The sequence below is a fragment of the Dipteris shenzhenensis genome, chromosome 2 (assembly GCF_047967505.1).
Source record: "Dipteris shenzhenensis isolate YYH24624 ecotype China chromosome 2, Dip_SZ_1.0, whole genome shotgun sequence".
Taxonomy (NCBI): domain Eukaryota; kingdom Viridiplantae; phylum Streptophyta; class Polypodiopsida; order Gleicheniales; family Dipteridaceae; genus Dipteris; species Dipteris shenzhenensis.
Window position 1 is genome coordinate 64,810,360 of NC_141597.1, and position 23,796 is coordinate 64,834,155.

Consider the following 23,796-nt stretch of genomic DNA (forward strand, 5'->3'; position numbering starts at 1 on the left):
GACGTCTCTGCCAACTGGATATGAGGAATCACAGCATCTGCTGTCGTGCCTATAAGCATTGCTAAGGCTTGAGCATCCCTCTCCTCCCATGCACAGAGTTCATCCGCATCTGCTTTAGCTAAAACTTCACCTCTTAAATTTGTTGCCATCTATCCACTCTTAGTGGTAGTAGCCAGCTCCTGTGAGCCCTCCTCCCCTTTCCGTAGCCTCTACCTCCCTACCTTCCTCCGTCTCACCTACGCCCCCGCCTCGCGCCCCTCGCCCCTCGCCCTCGCCCCTCGCCCTCGCCTCGCGCCCCTCGCCCCTCGCCTTGCCTCCGCCACCACGCCCTCGCCTCGCCCCTCGCCCCTCGCCACCACACCTCGCCTCCGCCTGTGCCCTCGCCTCCGCCGCCGCCCTTCTCCCTCGCCTTCGACCTCCGTCCTCCGCCCTCGCCTTCAACCTCCGCCCTCCGCCCTCCGCCTTCCGCCCTCCACCCTCGCCCCGACCTCCGCCCTCGCCTTCGACCTCCGCCCTCCGCCCTCGCCTCGCCACGCCACGCCACGCCCTCGCCTCGCCCCCCCGCCCTATATCCGCCGCCGTGCCTCACCCCGCCATCGCCTCCTCTTCCTCTGCCCCGCCTCGCTTCGCCTCGCCTTATCCTCCTCCGTCACACCCAGGCTCCATTTTTCGTCTATCTCCCCCTCCCTTTTTTGGTGGCAGCCTCTTCCTCATCGGAGGTCTCGCAGTTTGTCTTGGCGGTATGGCGGCCTTTCCGGAACCGGAGGCCCAGCCGGACCCTCCCTCTCCAGATGCCTACCGCGTGATCTTGACAGAGCAACAGTCGTCTCGGGTACAACAGGTTGCCAATGACTTTGCCCTCACTTCAGTCTATGGCAGAGTCATTGGACACTCTCCCTCCAGACCAGCCATCAGGGATTGGCTTCAATCCACTCTTATGCTAGAGGACAGCCACATCGAGGAGATGGCCATTATGGGAAGGGGCATCTTCTGGCTTAAACTCTCCACTGCGAAAGCTGCGAGCAACCTGATTGCTGGTTCCCCCACATCTGTGGATGGAAAGATCATCATGATAGTCCCTTGGTACCGAGGATTCAACGCAGCGGACTTTGATGCTCGTTTCCGCATACCTCGCCACCCAGTGACGCTAGTTTTTCCAGGCCTTGCTGCTGAGTTGCGGCTAATAGTCAGGGACCTGGGTTCCCACTTTGGCTGGGTGATGCATGACACTTTCGTCGACGCGGTTGCTGCGGCAGGAGCTCCCAGAGTCCGTGTGGCTGTGGCAGACCCTGCGTCCCTCCCTGCAGTGATTGAGATCGTGACAGATGCTGGCAGCATTACTCAGAGCATGGTAGTCACAAGACAGCCAGGCCAGTGCCTGAGGTGTCATGGCTTTGGGCACCTGGCTGCTGCTTGTCCACGCTTCTCCAGCTCCTCTCGGCCCCCCCTGCCCCCCCCCTCACAACCCCCTCCCCCTCCCTCCGGGCAGCCACGTCAGGAAGAGCAGAGGCAGCCGGAGTCCGGTCCAGAGGTGGCTGGCGGCTGGACTTAGGTCAGAAGGAAAAGAGGAAAGAATAAGAAGACTTATGACAGAGGCAAGGAGACAGAGGTTACCCAACCTGCAGCAGCGCCTCAGAGACCTGACAGGTAGCCGCCCCAGGGTCCTGGGAGAGCTTCTTCTTCGTCTGTAGCCCGCCCTCCGCAGCCTCAGGTCCCCTCTCTTCCGATCCCCAGCTCCCTTCTACTCAACCCCAGCCCCTACCCCAGCCGCAGCCCCCTTTTCCCGACCCGCAGCATCAACCCCCGCCTCTTCCTCTTCAGCCTTCTCCTCTTCCTCTTCAGCCCCAGTCCCAGTCCCAGCCCCAGCCCCATCCCTCCTCCCCCGCCCCTCTCAGCTCTTCCGCAGTGTCAGCTGCACCGGTGGTTCCTCAGCCGCGTGCAGCCCCCACTCCCCCTCCTCCGCCCCCCCCGCTAGTCGCTTCCGTGGAGTCTGAGTTGCCTACCCCTCAGCCTCCTTCCCCTTCCCCACCCCAGGCAGGGCACCCCGAGATTGCACCACCCCTGGAGCAGTCTTCCTTGTCTGCTAGCCCGGCCCCCTCAGTTGCAGACTCTGGCGGGCCTCAGCTCCAGGAGAGAGAGCTTCCTCGCGACTTCTACAGGTCCGGTCCCTGGGATTACTTGGATGTGGCCGACCTCGGGACCTTCCCAACTTGCCTCGACATCAGTATCTTCCTGCTCCGTAAAGGGACGGATGGGAAGATCGCAGCCTTGGCCCCGAGGGATGGCCCCAGCTTTGCTTTCACTTTTCTCAGCAACGGCACCGAGATTTGGACAGACGACTCGGTCTGGGAGGCTCTCAGAGAGCAGACGCACGCTCCGATTTGCTCCTGGATAGGCCCGTCGGGTGGACAGCTTCTCGAGACTCAGTGGTCCGAGGGTGACGTGCGCCTGCGGTGGCGTTGCGCCGCCAAGCGTTTCAGATTGATTGTGATTCTCAGGCCCCCTCTGTCGTGGCCCCTCCCCCAGGATGTCAGAGCCTGGACTCCTCAGAAACTTCGCGCCTTCTACGGGATGACAACCTCAGAGATCTCGAGTTGGCTCGAGAAAGCGTTTGTCCATGGCACCAAAGGCCTCACGCCTTTGCCAAAAGTTTTGAAGAACGGGCAGGATGACCCGCCTCCCCCTCCAAACCCTCACAAAAGCGTCAGCGCCTTCATTCCGAAATACCAGCCTCTTCATCGACCTCAGCCGCGAGCAGACAGTTGTTCGCAGCCTACCAGTCCTCATCATGAGCTTACACCTTGTCTCCTGGAACGTGAACGGGTTTCATTCTTCTGGCAACCGTGGTCCTAGGAAGCTCATCTTGAGACAGGAACTTCAGCCAGCAGTGATTGGTCGCTTGGATATACTCCTGCTCTAGGAGCATAAGCTTTCAGTGGTTCATTCCCGTAGCTGCGGGAAGATCCTCCCTGGACGCTCTCACACTTATTGGGAGCCCTCGATCGGTGCACAGGGGAGGAGTGGCGGTGTCTGCACTTCCGTTTGCGAGTCGTTTGCCCAGGGAGTTTTTGGCCATGGTACGTTGATCCCAGGCCGTGCACTTTGGGTTGGCCTAGAGTTGGAGGGCTCCAAAATAGGAATCCTCAACATCTATGCACCCACAGACCTTTGATGCAGAGCCACCTTCTGGAGGACACTCACAGAGATTCTCCCAGACATGGATTCGTGGATTGTTGGAGGTGACTTCAACAATCTGGAGACTTTGGAGGACCAGCAGGGCAGAGGACCAGAGTTTACAGGTATAGCTCAGGCAGAGCAGTCCGCTTGGGACTCCTTTATCTTCGCGACAGGAGGTAGGGACAGTTGGAGAGACCCGTCCTTCCGCCGATGGCACGGGAGCTTGGACTTCTCGTGGGGCTTCCGCAGGGAAGGAGGCAGACTCCTGGAGAGACTGGACAGATTTTATGTCAGTGATTGGGCCATCAGCAGAGGTGGTCAGGTGGGTGTAGTGCCAGGGACGACACTCTTCGACCACCCGCCAGTGCTCTTATCACTAGACTCGGCAGCTCAGTCTATTCCTCCCCGTTCGTGTAGGATTCCTGATTCCTTCTTCTCTAGGGAGGAGGTGCGCAGTAGTATCGGTAGCCTTTGGGACAGAGATTGGGGCGAGTGCATGGATCTGGTAGAGTCGGTGGCGCAGGCTCTGCAGGAGTCCAGCCAGATTTGTCAGCTCGCAGCCCTTCAGGTTCGCCAGGAGTGGTGGGGCAGAGAGAGAGAGCTCTTCGTAGGGAGCTCGCCTCCATTCAGCGACTCCAGCAGGCAGCTCCGGGTTCAGAGGAGCTTCGGATCCATGCCCTTCGAGCCAGAGCCCTTCTTGAGGAGACTCTCCAGCGTCGCTCAGAATTGTCATATCACGCCTCCCTCTCCTACTGGGCTCGGAAGGGCGACCGGATGAGCAGAGAGTTATTCAGGACGCATGGCCAGATGGCCATCGATGGCAGAAATGCCCTGGCGAGGATGGGCTCTCTCGCGCTTTCTTCACCTCTTTCTGGGATCAGATCCATCAGCCCCTCCTAGCAGCCCTCCAGAGGATTTTCAGCAGCGGACATATGCCAGAGAGCCTCTCTTCGGGATTGATTTGCCTCATCCCGAAGGGAGGAGACCGACAGGAGATCCGTCAGTGGCGCCCGCTGCCTACAAAATCCTTGCCAAGATGATCAGCACCAGAGTTCGGCCACTACTTCCTGACCTCATTCATGACACTCAGACTGGCTTTGTCCAGGATCGTAGTATCCTGGATAATGTCTTCACCTTCTCAGAGGCGACGGAGTGGGCTCAGCACAGCGGGTCGCACTTAGCCATCCTACTTCTCGACTTTGAGAAGGCCTACGATCGAGTGGACTGGTCCTTCCTGGAGGGTACTTTGGAGAGACTTGGATTCCCAGTAGGATGGATTCAGGGTATCTCAACGTTATACAGGACAGCTTCCAGCAGGGTTATCATCGGCGGCAAGATGGGAGAGCGATTTCGATTGGAGAGATCAGTGCGTCAGGGTTGCCCCCTCGCTCCTTACCTGTTTCTCTTCTTCGCCGAGGCGATGACATACTATCTTCGGGCGAGGTCGACTGGGATCTGGGGTGTTCGCCTTCCCATCAGGGAGGACACGGAGCTCTGGACTCGGAGTATGCAGATGACACAGCGCTGTATGTTCAGGATGATGAGATGATGCTGGAGAGGGTGAGGCTGGCCTTAGAGGTCTTCTGCTCGACAGCCGGTGCGAAAATCAACTGGAACAAATCAGTTGGTTTTCTCACAAACCCTGGGGCATGCTCACAGTGGGGGAGGTTTTTGGGTTTCAGATGGATCCCGCGGGGGCAGACTGCTAGATATCTCGGCTTTCAGGTCGGCGTGGACATCACGCCAGCTCAGCAGTTTCTCCCGGTGCTAGATTCCATTCGACGGAAGCTGGCTTTCTGGAGCACTGCTAAGCTCTCTCTTGCACGTCGTGCTCTTGTAGTCAACCAGGTTCTCCTGGCCACGGCCTGGTATGTGGCCTCTTGGTGCTGCTTCTCGAGATCCTGCGTGGCACAGCTCAGGAGGATGGTCCGGAATTTCCTGTGGTCTGGGGGGGATGGTCTCAGAGATACCAGAGCCAGGGTAGCCTGGCAGACAGTCATTCTTCCGCAGGCTGAGGGTGGCTTGGGGGTCATTGATGCTGAGCTTCAGAGTCAGGCCCTGCTGGGCAAGTTAGTTATCCGCGGTTTGACCCCGGGGGGGCAAACGTGGAAGATGTTACTTCAGCAGGGGATCAGTTCTTGCGTCTCGCGCCGAGGTGGAGAGTGGCTACCGTCCCTCCGGTGGATCTTCACCTCTGCACCGCTTACTCACCCCCGCTCCCCGCTCATGCGTAGCCTTCTCACGGTTTGGAGGCGACTCCGTCTCAGTCTCCTCCAGTCCCCTCCTAGCAGTCAGGAGGAGATCGACCGCCAGCCGCTCATCTGGAACGATCAGGTCAGAGATACCTTGGGCCTTCAGTTGGGGGAGAGGTCACATATCCCGTGGGACGGCTGGATGCGGGGGCCAGCCCGGTCCCTTCAAGTTTGGAGGGACACTTATAGACACTTGGAGACCGTTGCTCTAGCAGCCGCAGTCAGAGGTGTCCGTGGAGCTCAGGCGAGACGCACAGAGATAGACGGAGCGATTCCTGCCAGTTGGTTGGTTCCACCCGAGATTCAGATCCTCATGCCTGGTGATGCCCGTTGGCTTCGACAGTTCACCCCCCGTGGCAGCCCACTGGTGGTTGTAGGCCGGATGGACGACACCTCTGTATCCTTCTTCGCGGTTTTGGGGGATGGCCGACTCAGGAGAGAGGGTGTGCTCATCGACCCCCTTCTCTCGTGGCAGAGGGTTCGTGTCGTAGGCCTCGTGGGGAAGGTTTGGCGGATCGATCCTAGTATAGAGCAGGATCAGCTGCAGTTATGGCGACTCTGGCTTTGGGAGGGACGGGCCCTGTCAGAGCTTGATTGGGACCCAGGTGAGTGGAGATGGCCAGAGGTTGTGGCAGGCCAGGGGCCGTCCCCTTTCTTCGCTTACAGCACGACATTGGGCAGGAGAGTTCTCGGGAGGATGCAGAGCCGCCCGCCCACCCAGCGGCCCAGTTGGTATGCTCAGGGTATCTCCAGGCTATTTTTGTAGGCCTTCTGGAAGGCCTTGTGGGAGAGCTGGCGGCCGCGGAAGATTTCCTACTTCCTTTGGCTACTCGCCCACAAGGGTCTTCCAGTGGGGAGCTGGTTGCGGTAGATTGGTCAGGATGGACTTTGTCAGATTTGTCATGAGGACGAGGAGTCACTAAAACACTGCCTGTGGAGCTGCACTCGCGCCTAGGAAGTGTGGAGGTGGACCTTCGGGATCCTTACTCGCGCAGCACCGGAGTTAGGTTTGATCACCTGGGGCGCGTTCTGCTGGTGCAGCACCACACCTGGCTATCATCAGTTGTTCGAGGCAGGCCCGCAGGACCCCATGTTCCTTATCACATAGGGGACTTGGGGGCCGCTTGAGGGCATCCCGCAGCACTTGGCAGAGGCGGACACAGGATCTCAGGAGAGGCAGCCAGTTTGGGAGATTATTAGCAGCATCGTCGGATGGCACATTTGGACCTCGCGCTGCGCGAAGATCCTCGGTGGTACCTCTCTTTCGACTGCCCAGGTCATGCCGACATCTGGAGCGAGATTATACACACTCAGAGGCCAGTGGGACCAGATACAAGGGGATTCCCGGGCTGGACGGGAGAAGCGGAGACGTTTCCTCCGAGATTGGGATATGCAGGGCCTCTTCTTGGAGCATACTTCTCTAGGGCCTTTAGTGGCGCTATTCACCGCCTCTCTGGCTGTTTATTCACACCCGCCTGATCCCTCCGTGAGAGAGAGCTTTTTGTTTCCACTTAGGGCTGCGTCCGATTTGTGAACGCAGCCCCGTCAGCTGCAAAACTGACCCCATGTATCTTGTTTTTTCGAAGTAATATAATCAGCACTGTTTTTTCGGCAAAAAAAAAAAACTTCACCTCTTTTGTCCACAAGGTCCTCCGGCTTTTTTTTTTCCGAAAAAACAGTGCTGATTATATTACTTCGAAAAACAATAATACATGGGGTCAGTTTTGCAGCTGACGGGGCTGCGTTCACAAATCGGACGCAGCCCTAAGAGGAATCAAAAAGCTCTCTCTCACGGAGGGATTAGGCGGGTGTGAATAAACAGCTAGAGAGGCGGTGAGTAGCGCCACTGAAGGCCCTGAGATGTATGCTCGAAGAAGAGGCCCTGCGTATCCCAATCTCGGAGGAAACGTCTCTGCTTCTCCCTGCCAGCCCGGGAGTCCCCCTGGATCTGGTCCCACTGACCTCTGAGCGTGTGGATAATCTCGCTCCAAATGTCGGCCATGACCTGGGCAGTCGAGGGGGAGGTACCTCTGAGGATCTGCGCGCAGCGCGAGGTCCAAATGTGCCATCCAACGATGCTGCTAATAATCTCCTAGACCGGCTGCCTCACCTGAGATCCTGTGTCCACCTCTGCCAAGTGCTGCGGGATGCCCTCAAGCGGCCCCCAAGTCCCCTGTGTGATGAGGAACATAGGGTCCTGCGGGCCTGCCTCGAACAACTGGTGATAGCCAGGTGTGGTGCTGCACCAGCAGAACGCGCCCCAAGTGATCAAACCTCTAACTCCAGTGCTGCACGAGTAAGGATCCCAAAGGCCCACCTCCACACTTCCTGGGCACGAGTGCAGCTCCATAGGCAGTGCTTTGGTGACTCCTCGTCCTCATGACAAATCTGACAGAGTCCTTCCTGACCAAGCTGCCGCAACCAGCTCCCAACTAGAAGTCCCTTGTGGGCGAGTAGCCAAAGGAAGTAGGAAATCTTCCGCGGCCGCCAACTCTCCCACAAGGTCTTCCAGAAGGCCTGCAGAAATAGCTGAGAAATACCCTGAGCATACCAACTGGGCCGTTGGGTGGGCGGTCTGCTCTGCATCCTCCCGAGAACGCTCCTGCCCGGTTTTGTACTGTAAGCGAAGAAAGGGGTCGGCCCCTGATCTGCCACAACCTCTGGCCATCTCCACTCTCCTGGGTCCCAGTCAAGCTCTGAAAGGGCCCGCCCCTCCCAAAGCCAGAGACGCCACAACTGCAGCTGATCGTGCTCTACTCCAGGATCGACCCGCCAAACCTTTCGTGGAAACACTACAATGTTTGTTAGGCAAAAGACAAGCAAACATTCCACATACATGCACTCACAAACAATATGCTTCCCACGATATTTGATCCGCCTCACGTATGGCCATCCCTAAGGACCCACTGCCAGTGGTACATCATGAGCATATGTAAACACTTAATGCATGCACATAGATACTTAGACTGTACTTCCCAGGGATAGTTCATGCATGCTTTACCCACCTATGGCCATCTCTTTAGACCCACACTAGTGGTACATCATGAACATCCGAAGTACCTGAGATATCAAATCCAAATCTGAGTGGACAGCCAACCATGCCGCCAACAGGTCACCAACAATGCATATACGATTTGTAGAGCTGCAGATAACAAATATGTATAGCACTGCAAACCAAGCGACTAGTACACCCAATGTGACTAGTACACCACGTACATCGCGGCCAACGATGCACAACATAGACCACTTCCATGAATTGCGCATCCGGAACCAAGGTCTAGGGGAATCCATTCTCTTTTTGTCGAAACCACATGACAAAAAAGAGCATTTCCATCTTGTCGAATCCTCATGACAAGAATAACATGCATATTTTACCGAAACCTCATGGCTAAAATAGCATTCCTATTTTTGTTGAAACCTCATGACAAAAATAGCAATCTCATTTTGTCAAAACCTCATGACAAAAGAGCATCCAAAAGTAGCAGGGAAAACACCATCCTGCAAACTGTATACATCATCCAGAAGTGTTATTTAGACCAGCAGCCGAATTTTGCATATTTTCCAAAGCAAGGTTACCTGTTGCTGTATTAGGCATACGTGTTTGCATCCCTGGGGCATGTTCTGTCCCATGGGCTGTAAACTAGGCTGAAACCCAACTGTTTGACTAGCAGGCACTCCTGAAAATTGGGCTTGTGGGCTGACCATAGCCTGAAACACTGAACCACCACCAAAATAACCTGGCTGCACCGGGTTTGCCAGAACTCCTTGCTGTCGGGAAACCACAGATTGAAAATTATTACCTTGAGTCGGTCCCGAAATCGTATTAGACTGCTGCTGCTGACCATAGGGGATTTGAGAGGGCTGATCCTAAAAAGTGACATGTGGTCGCTTGTTAGCTTCAACATCCCTATCCCCATCATCAGGCTTCCTTTTCTTCGGTTGCACATTTGAGTTCATCATCTTCTAGAAGCGAGGATCCTTTGTGAATTGCGTGAAAGCACTCATGAAACTCTGCATGTGTGCCTTAAATAGTTCCTCATCCTCCTCATCCGTCTGATCATCCTGATGCTCTGCAACATGCCGGGTCTCCTCTCCTGCACCCTGGTCACCACCAAGGGATTGAGATTTTGCTCTTCCTCCTCAGTAAGGCTCACGGATCTCTCCCTGTGTGACATATTTATTGAATAGTATGCTCTCTTCTTCACCTAGTTTGCTGGACTTGCACCAAGCCAACCACAGGCTCCCCTCTTGATGAAGTTAGGTGGATCTCGGCAATGGAACCACTGTAATCAGACTCAACAACGTAAAGGGTGATAGGGTCCACTTAAATATAGCATACACAGTAAATAGACAAGTAAATATGCACCACAGAACAAATCACAGGGGAGCTAGAGCGCTCCTATTTAGAAACAAGACATCGATTGGCCCCAAACGTTGAAGCCCCTTGCGGTATTTATTTAACATTCATTTGAAGCCAAGTGGCTGATTACAAAGGTCTCTAGGAAGCAGCACCACAAGCAAACCAACGTCCGCAGACTCCCTGTAATTCCCTGCTCAACTTCAAACCGTGAACGGCATCCAATCACTAGTCAATCCTGTATCCTCAGCCAACCAAAGCATGCAACAGAGACCCCAATAGCATCCACTATTTGACCCACACCTGCAATCGCACAACCAAGTGCCCAACCAGCCAAACACGACTGAACAACCACAAGACAAAGCCCTCAACAGCTGAACTCTGGTGCAATCAAACAACCAAACACTTCCCAGCGGGTTGCCTCAATCTATAGCCTCCTTGGCCACTGCCCAACAGCATAAATCGACCATTCTTCGCGAGGAAAAAAACCCAAACACAATAACTAGCCAGCAACCAATCAGGGAACGACAAAACCAGGCAAAGACAAGCCTTCTTCTACCCGGAATACATAGAAGAAAGGTCACTTGGGCTGGAAAACCCTAGATCCTGCGGAGATCAGCTGATTCTGCCATGGCACAGCCCCAAGAGCAGCTTAGAAGCGAACACCCACGCCTGGAAAGTTACCAAAACCAATCACAACACCTAAAAAGCTCCAAAAAATCAGGTCGAAATCTCCTGCAGAGCCTGAAAGCCTGAAAAAGCAAGTCGCATTTCACCCGGGGCAGCCTGGTCAAGTCAAGAACTCCTGGAACAGCCCTAGAACCCATCGCAGGCACCTGGAACACCCTGGAAGATCCCAAGAGCAAATTGCAAAGTGGAACCGATACCCTGGCAGAAATCGCCACCTGCTACAGGCTCCTGGATCAATTGTGATTTGCTCTGGCAGGCCCTGGATCACCTGGAATTGGCCCCTGTTTAAAAACGAATTTCCTTGACAGGCCCTGGATCACTTGAAACTGGCTCCTGGGTAAAAGCGAATTTCCCTGGAAAGCCTTGGAACCTCTTGGTAAAAAGCGATTTGACTCTAGCAGCACTTGGCAAGCTCTGGCAGCTCCAAACTGATGATCTGGCTCCTCTGGAACTGATTTTGGCCAACTGAACCTAAAAGAAGCCCCCCCCCTCCCAGGTTACCACAAATAGAGTGGGATGTAAATGACTTTAGTTGTATCTCCCAAAAGGGGACACAAGTGCAAGTTTATTTCAATGAGAGGGCAAGACGAGTTGAGATTCTCCGACAGGCAAACAAGCTGAAAGGTACATGGGTATGGATATCTGAAGAGCTCACCCCAACTCAGCTCAAACAAAGGAATGCTGAACTTACTAAAATGGAGGATGCACGGAACGCAGGAAAATGGGCAGTTTATCGTGATGGAATGGTTCCAATTAGAGACTTTAAACCTAAACCTAAAGACCCTCAGTCTTAAACTGATGTAATGCAGGCCACTTTTGATGTAAGACTAGAACTTAGATGTGTGCTAAATAATCTCGAGCTGAGATGCCATGAGCACTCCTCGACTCTATGAGTTTCAGAGATGTAGCAGCTACTCCTTTTTTTTTTTTTTGGGTGTACTTTGTCTCATCGTCCCGTGAGGGCTTCTGAAGACGTTAATATAATTTCTTTTCTTTCTTCTTCTCTCTCTTCCTTCCTACCTCTCTCTCTCTCTCTCTCAACCCATCTCCCTCCTCCTTCCCCTTGGCTCTTCTATCCCCTTTCTCTAATCTGCCCCTATCCCCTTTTCTACAGCCCATCTTCTATAGCATACGATCCAGCAGGGTCCTTCATCTTAAGCCTCTCGTAGTTCTCAGGTACTCTTCTGATGATCAGCTTCCCAACAGTGGCAGAGGATTAGAGTTGTTGGAAGGTTGGGAAAATGCCAGGTCATTGACTCTAGACCATTTAGAGAGAAGCATGCACAATGGAGTGTTTGGTCTTGGGAGGGCAGTCCCCGCCCAAGGACCCCTCCATTGTTCAGCTTCCCAACTGTGGCAAAGGATTAGAGTTGTGGGAAGGTTTGGGGAAAGGCCAGGCCATTGACCTCAGACCATTTAGAAAGAGGCATGCACAATGGAGACTTCAGCCTTGGGAGGGCGGTCCCTCGAGGGAGATACAGCAAGGTGAGAAGAGGACACTTCAGAGCTCTGCTGGACAGGACAAATCTTTTGAAGTTGAGTCTTTCTCCATGTCCTTTTTATGGACTACCACTACAGGATGCTGTGAGGACTGGATCTCATGGGGAAAAATTGTTCTCAAAGCTCTTAATAGAAGGTACTGTTTTTTGGGGGAAAAATTGCTGTGAGGTTATTCGCCTCATGCCAGACAGCAAAGTAAATTAAGGAGGGTATTGGCCCTTGGGGCTGCTTGAATGCGTTTCTTTGTTGCTTGAAAACCCTGCATTTGGATTTTAGTGCCATTTTGTATAAAACTAAGTTGGACGTTCATGTGATAAAAGAATAAAGATTACTTACATCTTGGCATATATAAAGTTTGCTAGTGCTTTGTGATGTTAGGGTCTGGTAACTGTCGGAGTAGTAGCTGCATGGGCCTTCTCTACTTACTGATTTGTAAATCCAGTAACGAGCCTCTGAAGTTAAGTCTGAATATTTTTGTTATAGATGAAAGCACCACGACTGCTGCAAGCTGTATTTGCTGGAGTTGGAGATGTATATTTATTCAAGCTTTCTAAACACTATTGGGGAGAGCGTGCTGCACAGTGGGCTGTATCCTGCATTATTGCTCATAACTAGGATCATATTGGATAGTAAGGTCCCTCATTCTCACTTTACTGACTGTTTCTCTCTGCACTTATGTCCTTAATGCCTTGCGCAGATACATAAAAAAAAATAAAAATGCTAGCTTCCACATTCCTTAACAAGGGGTTGCCGTCAGCTCTTTTGCCAAGTGACCAACTGGTTCACCTTCTTCTGTATGGTACGAACATTCTCAAATTGTTTGGAGACAGTTCTGACTTTAGCAGCATTGTATTATTGGCGTCCTGGAAAAAGATCTCCAGTTGAAACTCACTTTTTAACTCTTACGGAACGTCAAATGGCTCTTATTCTAGCTGCTTTGGCCTGTGCAATAAGACCAACTAGTGCAATAATCTGGCTATATGTTGGAGTAACCCAATTGTTTCGAACTGACAGCAAGTTGCGACTGTTGGCTGAAGTCTTTATGACAGGGTATGTATTTCTACTATTCTCTGTAGTAGGCCACAATGTGCAGCTGTATGTTTCTTGATATCGTTCATTGCTGTCTTGTCAGAGCCTTTATACTTGGAGCAACTACTATGCTGGATCGATGGATGTATGGCAAATGGACATTTGTACCACTTAATTTTGTAAAATTCAATTTCTTTACTGCAGGTGGTGATTACTATGGTACACACCCATGGCATTGGTATTTCTCTCAAGGTTTTCCGGCAATGATCTTTTCATTTCTTCCTTTGTCATTAGCTGGGATATGGTGGTCCAAGCAGTGGCAAATTGCAGGTCTGCTAGGCTGGGTCTTAAGCCTATATAGCTTTCTGGGCCATAAGGAGTTCAGGTATGAAAACCTCCTTCCTTGTACTAAGACTTAAGTAGCATAGCTGTCACAGGATTGGTGATTTAGGGATGGCTTCTAAAGTCAATATTATTTCAAGCTGGATTATACCACCACATCAAAGAATCTTAAATGTAACATACCTTAGTGTCCATACCACCAAAGTATACTACCAATAAAAAACTCGGTGGACAATATGAGTGAATCAGGGTAGCCAATCCCTCTTTACTCAGACCATCCCAGATTGAGTCAGGGTGGCAAATCCATTCTCAATCCTTTTCTTAATGTGATTATATCACCCCCTTGTGTTACAATACCCCAACCAATAGGTCAAAGAAGGAAACAGCAGGTAGCATCCCTAACAACTCTTGAATCCTGACTATCCACGACCTCGGGCTAAAAGAGTGAGAATCAGAATGACCCTGCCTTTGGACATGATTCAAAGAAGGTATCCAACAAGACTCATCCTGGTCTAATCAATAAGAACCTTCATATGTCCAAACGGTAACTCGAAGAAACGTCATAACTCACAATCACATCGAGATCAAAACTTCAAAGAGAAACCAGATAGGAATCTACACACCAAGATTCGAGAAAGGGAAATCCAATTGTCTTAGTTAAGTCTAGTTTAAGACGTAACAAAGTCTCAGGCATCCTCAATGTACCATATATCTAAAAAACTGCAAGATATATGGAACAAAAGTACACGTTATATAATTTGAAAAAACCAATCAAATTATAAATGCCACTTAGTTACAAATCAAATCCAAATTAACCAAAACGTGGTCAATTTAATAACAAGACAATTTAGAACATAATTCATACAAAATTGGGGAGCTTCTTGAACCAAACGTGGTTCAAAAGATCCCATCGAGCCAAAAAATAATTGGGTGTCGGTCAAAACTGAGGATGGATTTCAACCTCTTCATCGCTTCTCAATAGCACGGAAGCAGTATAAAGACTCTAAAACAAGCTGTCTACATTTAGAACAGCACGAGCCTTCTTCAATATATTTCAGGTACTGAGGGGTTTTATAGTAGTGAAGAGCTGCCTAGAGTTCATCCATCAAGGAATCCATCTCTCGTAGCAGGTCATGAGGTCTACGAGGATTAATCTCTGATGTAGCCTCATCCTCCATCTCAATAAAACAGTAATCCAACGTAGGTTTCTCATTACTTTGATGTCCTTCCATGGCTGGAAAATATCTCGCACAGGAGAGAGACTAGAAGAAAAGCAGCTGTGTCCAAACGTGTGCTCTTCACACTAACAAAAGAGAATCTGGTGCTGCGTGGAATCAAGGAAGAAGGCGAGTAGAGGACAGCAAGAAAGATGGCGGAATCTAATAGGCTGATCTCAGACGGAAAGAGGGTGGGAAATTCGCCTTTATGCGTTGTAGTGCTGAAGTGAGAAAGAGAGAGAAATCCCGGGTATATAAATAGCCAGGAAGGGCCATCAAAAGCTAGGCGAATTTAGGGTGGGTGCTTGATTTAGAGCAAGTGCTTTCCTTGCTAGAGAAAAACAAAAAAGCAACCTGCTTTTTTTAACCAAAAAACAGTCTCGCTTTTAATAGATCTGGTCCCACTTTTCTCCAGCCAGCCAAAAATAGCCAAAACGCGCTAGATTTAGAGCAAGTGCTTTCCTTGCTAGAGAAAAACAAAAAAGCAACCTGCTTTTTAACCAAAAAACAGTCTCGCTTTTAATAGATCCTGTCCCACTTTTCTCCAGCCAGCCAAAAATAGCTAAAACGTGCTAAAATCAGGCCATACGCTCCTTCCCAAAGCCAAGCACCTGCCCCCAATCATATCGCCCCTGTCTATGATGCCCGAATCTCCTAGACAAGCCGCTTTCTAGGCTTATGAACGCTCTCTCTTTCCTCCTACTTCTCAACTGCAGCAAATCTAGGTCTCTAGGGTCTCTTCCTTGAGAACCTAGAGCGAATTCTTTCCCTAACCAGCCTACTGTCACACGTCCCCACACAGCCAATCACATCAACAACCCAAGCGTGGGTAGTTATAGGTCAGAAACGATCCATCCTCATATCTCTTGCTGAAAGCATCAAGTCTTCTCATCGCCTACCCTTCTCAGGGAATCACGATTTCCAAACACGTAGCAACCGAGAGAGAGCACATAGCCTATGGACTTCTATTTCTTCCACAACTCTCCCAATCATGAGCGCTCATCATCAGCCAACGATTCAGCCCATACGTGAGGGGAAATTCAGATTTGCAAAAGCAATCTCAAAAAGCGTACCTGGAAGACATCTTTTTTGCATACCTCGCGTTGAATTCAATTGTGATAGGACGGCTCTGATATTAGATGACACGACCCCGCAAGATCTGACCCTATCAGTGACCTAGAATCTCGTCCTCAATACAACCAGAATCATAGAGCAGGTGCCTCGATCCTCCGGACCACCCCCGAGCACGTGGGCTACAACTTGACTCATCCATAGGCCCGTATCTAATCCAGGCGTCCCATACCACTTGAGCCCGTCCAGAGGACCTTCGATACACCACCTATGATCCGCCATGTAGATGGCCAGAGTCCCGGCCTGGGTCCAAGCCCCATCCATCAGTTGAGGAGCGCTCAACTGATCTACACAATAGCACTGGCCCTCCCTCTATATAGAAGGAAACCCGCTATAGATAGCACAATGCTATGAATAGCTCCCTCCATATAAAGCGAGCACTATATATGAATCAATCTCTATATATAGCAATCTCGGCTAAAAATAGCCATCTAGTCCTATGCTATCCCGTAACCCATGTTCACTTGATATCTCTGTGTATGTGGAGGAAGTACGTGTGTTTGTGGGTTTGGGGATTGTGGTGGTTGTGGGGGAGGGATGGCGGCGGCGTGTGTAGGGGTATTGTGAGTTGGGGTGTGTAAGTGTGGGGGTTTTGCAATTAAGTAGAGTTTAAATGCCTCACATCATTTATGCGATGGACCACAGGTTCGTCTTGCCAGTTCTGCCTTTGGCAGTGATGTTTGCAGGATATGGTCTAGCTACTTTGGAGCAATCTTGTGGTAATGAAATGTCTAATCCATGTCAAAGGCAACCCCAAAGGAATGGTTCTGCTAAATCTGTAGTGCACGTGGCACACAAAAAGGCTGATGTAAACCATCATCGCAAACAGTTTTGGTTTCTTGCAACGATCGTAGGTTTGCTGGCAACCAATGTCCCAACAGCTCTGTACATGTCACTTGTGCATCAGGTAGAATTTTCGGTGGGTCCAAGTGATTGAGGGCCTCATCTATATGCTTTATATTAGACATTTCGTTTTCAAAGGGGCTGGGTTGGTATTCCAATCTGAAATTCACGTCTCATGAACATGGGGCTCAACTTTAGCGTCTTGGCAGAGAGGTAGTGAAGCAGTGATGGAGTTTTTATCCAAAGAGATAGCTGGTGGGCAGGCAAGGAGTGTCATATTCTTAATGCCATGCCATAGCACACCATTCTACTCTTCTCTTCATTCGAACATACCAATGCGGTTCCTTGATTGCTCTCCAAGGTCAGCACACTCGTATCAATTCCTGATGAATTAAAGCTTCTGTTCTGAAGGTTAAATTTTGGACAATTGTAGAGTGTTTTTTTCGGGTAATGTAAAATGAGCAAATGCCCTGGGCTCTAATGAAAATTGTGTTGGTTCACTTACAAAGGTGATATTTTTGACAGACTTTCTTTATGTTATCATGTTGTTCATTGTACTTTCTTTTTGAGTACAGTGATGAGATTGGGTATGTGGATGAGGCTGATCGCTTCCTAGCTGAGCCAGAGGCATTTCTTTCTCAAATGTTCAAAGATTCTATGCAACTGCCCAGTCACATTGTCTTATTTGATTCCTTGGAGAACAGGGTGCTTTCATTTCTCAAAAGAAAGGGATATAAGCAGGTATGTATGTCATCTAAATCTAGTCTCAGCAATTCATAGCTTTCCACACCCAGCATAATGACTGTGTGCGTGTAAGCGGGTGGGGTGTGCACGTGTGTGGGTAGCTGCAAGGTGTGACCATCTGGCATTAAAGTGAAAAATTTCAGGATCAGTGCATTTTACTATCAGTTTTCCCTTCTTTCCGTCAAAATAAATCTATCTTATCTGCATATATCATTTGTATGTGGAATGGTATGTTTTGTGTGTTGCCTGTAAGTGTGTGCATGTGTATGTGTGGATGGGGGTGTACATGAAAAAGGTTATAGACAAATTTTGGGAGTGTGGCGATGTGGAGCATAGAATAGGCTCTGAGAAATTCTTTTTCCTCTTGCAATCTCAGGTTAAACAAATTTTCCATGCAAATTTTGCTGTAGATCGTGGCCTTCAAGCTTACATTCTTGTTTATTTTTTGGAGGCCTTGGTGCATGAGCAATTATAGTGGGATAGCACAAAAAAGAGTCTCCAACTCCCCTCCCCCCCCTTTTCCCTTCTTTCTCTCTCTCTCCAGCCTCCCTTGTTCTTTTGTTGGTCTTGCAAAAGATCTTATTTGTAAGATTGGATATATTCTCCTTCCATGGAGGTATACCTTTTCTTTGGAGAGACTAGTGGGAATCATTATCCAATTCACAGATCTTGCAATTTGTAGCTAGGGGAAGAAGTTCCTTGCAATTTTGTTGTAGATTGTGGCTTGCAAGATTACGTTTTTAACATCTTATTCATCATTTAAAAGCTTTTAGGACATGAAACATTGGCAAAACAAAAATATGTATACTGAAAAACTGGTACTGTGGATTTTGTCATCCACTAAGTGATGAAATTCTTTTGATTTTGCTATGCTTCCAATATCATTGGTATTGCTTGCTTCATGAACCCGCCATGTATAGCACATAGCTGAACACTCTTGCATTGCAACTGTGAGCACACATAGCATTTGCCTACTAATTTGGAAGAAGGCTTTGAATGTACGAGCAGTGCAGTAGTTGTTGGAGAAAGATATGTGATAGAAAAAATCTAATATTCTTATAAGTGGATGATTGTTTTGCTACCAATCCTCCTTAGTGTATTTGGTAAGTATCTTATGTCTTAGTATTTGAAGAAAGAAGCACATTGATTTGCTTTGTACATGTAATGTGTATATAAGAACCTCATTATGAAAGAAGGGAACTCATTTTGGGGCCCTCTAAGAAATTCAATATTTACCTATTTACCTATTTTTGTTGCACTCAAAATATGGAAAATGCCATACTTACTGCAAAAATGTCAGTCTAGTCAGCCCACATTGAGGCTTGTATGAGTTTCTTCTCTAGATGTACTTTGTCCCATAGGCTTGCGAGGACGTTAATCTCTCTCTCTCTCTCTCTCTCTCTCTCTCATGCACCCATGCTTTGTTCATCTTAAAAAAATAATATAATGTGTAAGATTGTATATGTTCTAGGCTTATGAAGCTCACACCGTAGTAAAATGGATATGATATAAAGAATGTTCACATTTGAAAAATGGGTATAGAGAAAGATAATGAAGATCTAAAATTAGGTTCACCTCCTAATAATACAAAATTAGCCAATTTCGACCTTTTCAAATATGAACTTTTGTCTTTTTCACACGTGCGTGCACGTGCACACACACACACACACACACACACACACACACACAGATATATGCAAGGAATGGTATAATATTTATCCAACTTTCAGATTGGAACTGTGTTGAACAAAATGGGAATTGAATTTAAGATTGTTGTGATTTCTCATACATTTTTGACATGGAACTCAATTAGGTTTGCACGTAAATGTTGGCATAACTCAAGAATATGAATAGATTTGGAGCTTCAAATTTGAAGGAGAACCATAAATCAACATAAATTTGTATAGATTATTACTAGAAGGCATTATAAAAAAGTTGAGAACTTCAAGAAAAAGAACAAAGAAGAGTCCTAGGTATTGAACAAATTTATTCCAACTCATTCGTCTATTTGAATAGAATGGAGGTTTTTTTTGGGGTCGGAAGCCTCTGAACAAGCCATGAAACAAAAATGAAGGTAAAAGCATCAAAGCAAGATGCATAATGTTAGGATCATGGACTTGTCATGAATGGGATTTTCTTTGTGTTAACCTTTCTAAGATCCCATAGAGCATGTGAGGTGTATTTGCATGTACCTTGGTATCTAAATAAATCCAGCATCAAGGATGTGAAGCTAGAAATCCATCCTAAGACTAACTTGGCCATTGTGGGACACACATGGCTTATCAATGTACGCTAACCATAGATGGTCCTTGATGATTTGAAGTGTAAAGTGATGTCGTCGTATCTAAAGAATGGTAGTAAGGAGGCGATTCGATGCTAGCAGGGGGTTCAAAGTTTGACTAGCAAAGATTTCAACTATTGGCAAGCGTTGCAATGGCAAGCACAAATGTTAGTAGCAGAGATGCACATTCATTTCGCCAATCCACAACGATGAGGCTAAGCCATGGACATCGAGCATGAGAAAATGGCCAAAACGAGAAGTGAAGTTATGCCTTGGATGGATGAGTAGAAGGAGAAGAGAAGCCATGGAGCATTGTCGATAGGAGGAGAAAAAGACTATTGGGAAGGCTGCCATGGAGCAATGAACAACAGGAGGAGAGAGTCGCCAAGACAAAGTGACAAAGTCACTCAATACCCTCATATAGGGCAGAAAACCTAAACCTAAATATCAATCTAACTACCTGAACCACCACTAAGCTTACCACTAACTAGCTAAACCACCACTAAGCTTACCACTAACTAGCTAAATCACCACACACACACACACACTTAATTTCCCTTTTTACTTTCGACCATACTATTTATTTCTCTTCCCCCCTTTATAATCCTTCGAAAACCCATTTAAACTATCTTCCCTCCTAATTTTTTCCTAATTTCCCCCAATTTTTTCCTATTTTCTACCCAATTTTCTCCTTATTTGTTCCTACTTTTTTCTAATTTTCCTCCTAAACTTTTTCCTATTTTTTTGGCCTAATTCCCCCCCCCCCCTTCCCCCCTCCCCTTTTTTCCTAGTTTTCTTCATTTTCCTAATTTCTCAAAATTTCCTAATTATGTCCTCTTTTCCTTAATTATTTTCTAGTTTCTCCTTAAATAGTCCACTTTTTCTCTATTTTGTTCTAAGTTTCTATTTTCCTCTTTAATTTTCTGCTAATCTTCCTCTTAAATTTTCTCCTAGATTCTAAGTTTCTTCTAATTTTTCTCTTAATTCTCTATTTTATTCTTACTTTTCTCATTTATTCCCCCCCCCCCCCCCCCCTCTCTCTCTCTCTCTCTCTCTCTCTCTCTCTCTCTCTCTCTCTCTCTCTCTCTCTCCCTATTTCCAAACTATTCCTATTTTTCCTACACTCTTAACCTCACTCCCTGATGCCATTTTTTTTTCTATTCCTAAAAAGCCCTGATTTTTACTATTTGTCCTATTACCTTTTTTACTATCCTATTGTCTTTTCCCTCAATGTTTTCCTTTGGTCCTTAATCTTTGTTTTTTTTCCTATTTCTTACTATATTCTTAATTTCCTTTACAAAATTCTATTTTTTTGTTTAAATTTTCCATCTTATATTTTTTCTTATTACGTCCTATTTTCCTTATCTTTAACTACTCTACTCAATCTTTGATTTATTTTTCTACTTTTCATTGCTCTTAATAAACCACTATTGAAATTAAAAAAAAAAACCCCTGACATTTGCCCCACCTATGTTTTTCTAATTTATTCCACCTCGGTAGTTAATTTTTTACTTTTACTCACCTTTTTCCATAGTTAAACTAATAAAAAAACCCCCCTCCCATGCCACGTGTTGGCTTCTCCACCATCCAACTCACTTAGTATCTACTATGACTCGCACCGCATGACCCTTTGGCTCCTTAGACCCTGAATCTCTGCACATAATTAATGGCAACACACTCCCCCAAATAAACGTTCACGCTTTGAGTCCTAAATCCTGACTGGCCGCCTCCCCTGACAAGCATACACCTCGATTTCTACACTTTCATCTCTACTCACTTGACCTCTAGCTTCCATAAACAGCCTGGCTACTCTCATTAGCTAGTTATTTAACCCCCCTCTACTTTGCATACCCCCTCACACAAATCTCAAGCCTCCACTGCAAGCCTATCACTCCGCAGCAGCAGTCTCCGCTCCACATTCGCTTTCTGTGCTGCCCCACCCTCAAGCTTTGCTGTGCGTTGCCCACACGGTTGCTACTATCACACGCCTTCTCTCTCCGGGACGTATCATCAAAATCATGGACTCTTAGGTCCAATACTTTCATTAGGATTTATTTCCTATTAACCCCCCCTCCCCCCCTCTCCCTCCCTCTCTCTTGGTTCTGAATCCTCCTTTCACTCCTCTTCCCTGTAGTCTCTCTTAGTTCTAATTTCTCCTTCACTCCTCTTCCCTTTAGTCATGGACTCTCCTCTTCCCCTTAGTCTCTACTAGACATTTCTCTCCTTTGTTATCATCCTTGGTCTTTATCCCAATTTTTTTCTCTCCCCCAATTAAATAATTTTCTCTCCCCCTCTCCCCCCCCTTAAATTTAATTTTCTAATATTATCTTTTACTTCCTTAACCCAGTTAATCGTCTCTAATTTTTTCTTCTTCTTAGCTTACATTTATTTAGATTATTACTTTTTTAACCTCTTCTAAACACCCCCCCCTCCCCCCTTGTTAAAATTCCTTTCTCTTAAACCCTTCCCCCCCCTTTATTTCTATTAATTTGTATTAAAATTCCCCCCTTTCTTTCTACAAAGGTTCATTATTTTCGCTCCTTAACCTCTAGACTAATCATGTTACCCAAACAATCTTATACTTACATTAAGCTGTATAAGTGTATGGCCAAGCATTGATTTTTATTGTGACTTCGATAACAAGGGAGGGTTGTTTATGACACCTGTCTTCCCAACTAAAGTTAAAAATGATTTTCACTATTTTGCTTGTTGGATGGTGGCAGGTCGGTAGACTCTTCCTCTTCAATAAAAGTGATGCTTGCCAGGACTTATCCAAGCTCAACTTCTATAAAGTCAATTCTACAAAATGGCCCACTGCTGGTTTCCTTAATAAATAGGGATTCACCGACTTGTACAAACTTTTCCGTTAATGCAATTAGTCCTATTCCATTGTCTAGCTTCGCTCTTTTGACTCTTCACCATGCAAAGAGGTGTTGTCAAATCTTCCACACACACACACACATTTACTAGCCCTTCCTTCATTGGTGTTGCCACTTGCTCATTAGAGCTCCCTTCATCAACCCCCCTTAAATTCCCTAATTTCTTGTCCCTCAAACTCCCTTTTTCTCCCCTTAATTTCTCCCTAATTTAACTCTATCTCTCGCTCTCTCTGATTTTTTATTAAGTTTTTCTTAATTTCTCCTTAATTTTCTTTAACTTTTCTTTTTTCTTCTTAAGTATTTCATAATGTTTTCTAAAATTTTTTCATAATTCTTTTTTCATTTTTTATAATCGTTTCTTTAATTTTTCGCTCTATTTGTTTTATGTTGTTTTAAAAAATTTCCTCATTTTCCTATTTACTTCTTTTTTATAAAATTTTCCTAATTTCTTCTAATTATTTTCTTTTTAAAACTTTTTTCTAAACCCCCTTGATTTAATCTACTCCTAACCCCTTTAACTAAAACTACGCCTAAATCCCTTTTTCTTTACCTAAAACCCCTTTAAATTAAAACCCCTAAGCCTATCTACTACCAAAACTAGCCGCTAAACCCCCTTTTTTTCTTCCTAAATTAAATTCCTCTCTTAAAATACTAAAGACCCCTAGTTTTCCTTGTATGCAGCCCTTGCCAGTCCCTTTTAGTCTCCCTCGCTAAGCGGCCCTATCAAATCTCTCGAAATACGGCCCTATCTAAGTCCTCGAATTGCAAACTCAATGCCTCGTAAAATACATCCCCCTAGACCCCTCACCTCCTCCGACTCCCCGACTACCCTACCCTCCCCATACCCCACTACTTCCTCGTTTTACTTTTGTGCCCACCTAGTACCCTCTACACACTCGCCCGCTCCCCTAAGCTAGCCTCTATGCGAGTCACCCCCCACCCGTGCTCTTGCGACCTCTGCAGTGCCTTTTTCACTGTCTGCACCTCCCCCAGGTTCTTTACTTCTCTACAGCCTTCCATGTACCGTCGTGACACTCGATCTCTGCACCCATGCTTTGTCCTCTTTGCTTCTCTATTCGCAGTCGCACACTCATTGCCCGTGTGCTCTAAAGCCTCTCCACTCCTTGCTTTCCCCACTGCGCTACCCGTGTGCTCTAAAACCTCTCCACTCCTTGCTAGCGGCTTGACGATGACCATCTGCGCATGCACGACCTATGTGTTGATTTCTCACAAGCACTCATTGGACTCACAGGTCCCCTCCATGCCTTAATTGCTCATACTCTTTCCCTTTTTATATGGTTTTAATAGAAGTTCTTCCCTCTTTTTTCAAGTACACGTTATTTTTAGCCTCCCC

General features: G+C 47.6%; 1 protein-coding gene across 2 annotated transcripts in view; it reads left to right on the plus strand.

Moving 5' to 3' along the window:
* The window catches only part of LOC147905180 (Alg9-like mannosyltransferase family), a 36,239-nt gene extending 18,092 nt beyond the window's left edge, over positions 1 to 18,147 (plus strand). Inside the window, exons 3-9 of one of the 2 annotated variants that reach the window (XM_087390849.1) lie at positions 12,460 to 12,564; positions 12,734 to 13,026; positions 13,109 to 13,390; positions 16,341 to 16,614; positions 16,748 to 16,899; positions 17,114 to 17,279; positions 17,659 to 18,147. In XM_087390849.1, the coding sequence (XP_087246975.1) occupies positions 12,460 to 12,564; positions 12,734 to 13,026; positions 13,109 to 13,390; positions 16,341 to 16,614; positions 16,748 to 16,899; positions 17,114 to 17,279; positions 17,659 to 17,757 (1,371 nt within the window). In that variant the 3' untranslated portion in view covers positions 17,758 to 18,147. The remainder of the gene's footprint in view (positions 1 to 12,459; positions 12,565 to 12,733; positions 13,027 to 13,108; positions 13,391 to 16,340; positions 16,615 to 16,747; positions 16,900 to 17,113; positions 17,280 to 17,658) is intronic. The other variant, XM_087390857.1, reaches the window with a different exon arrangement.
* The last annotated feature ends 5,649 nt before the right edge of the window (positions 18,148 to 23,796 follow it).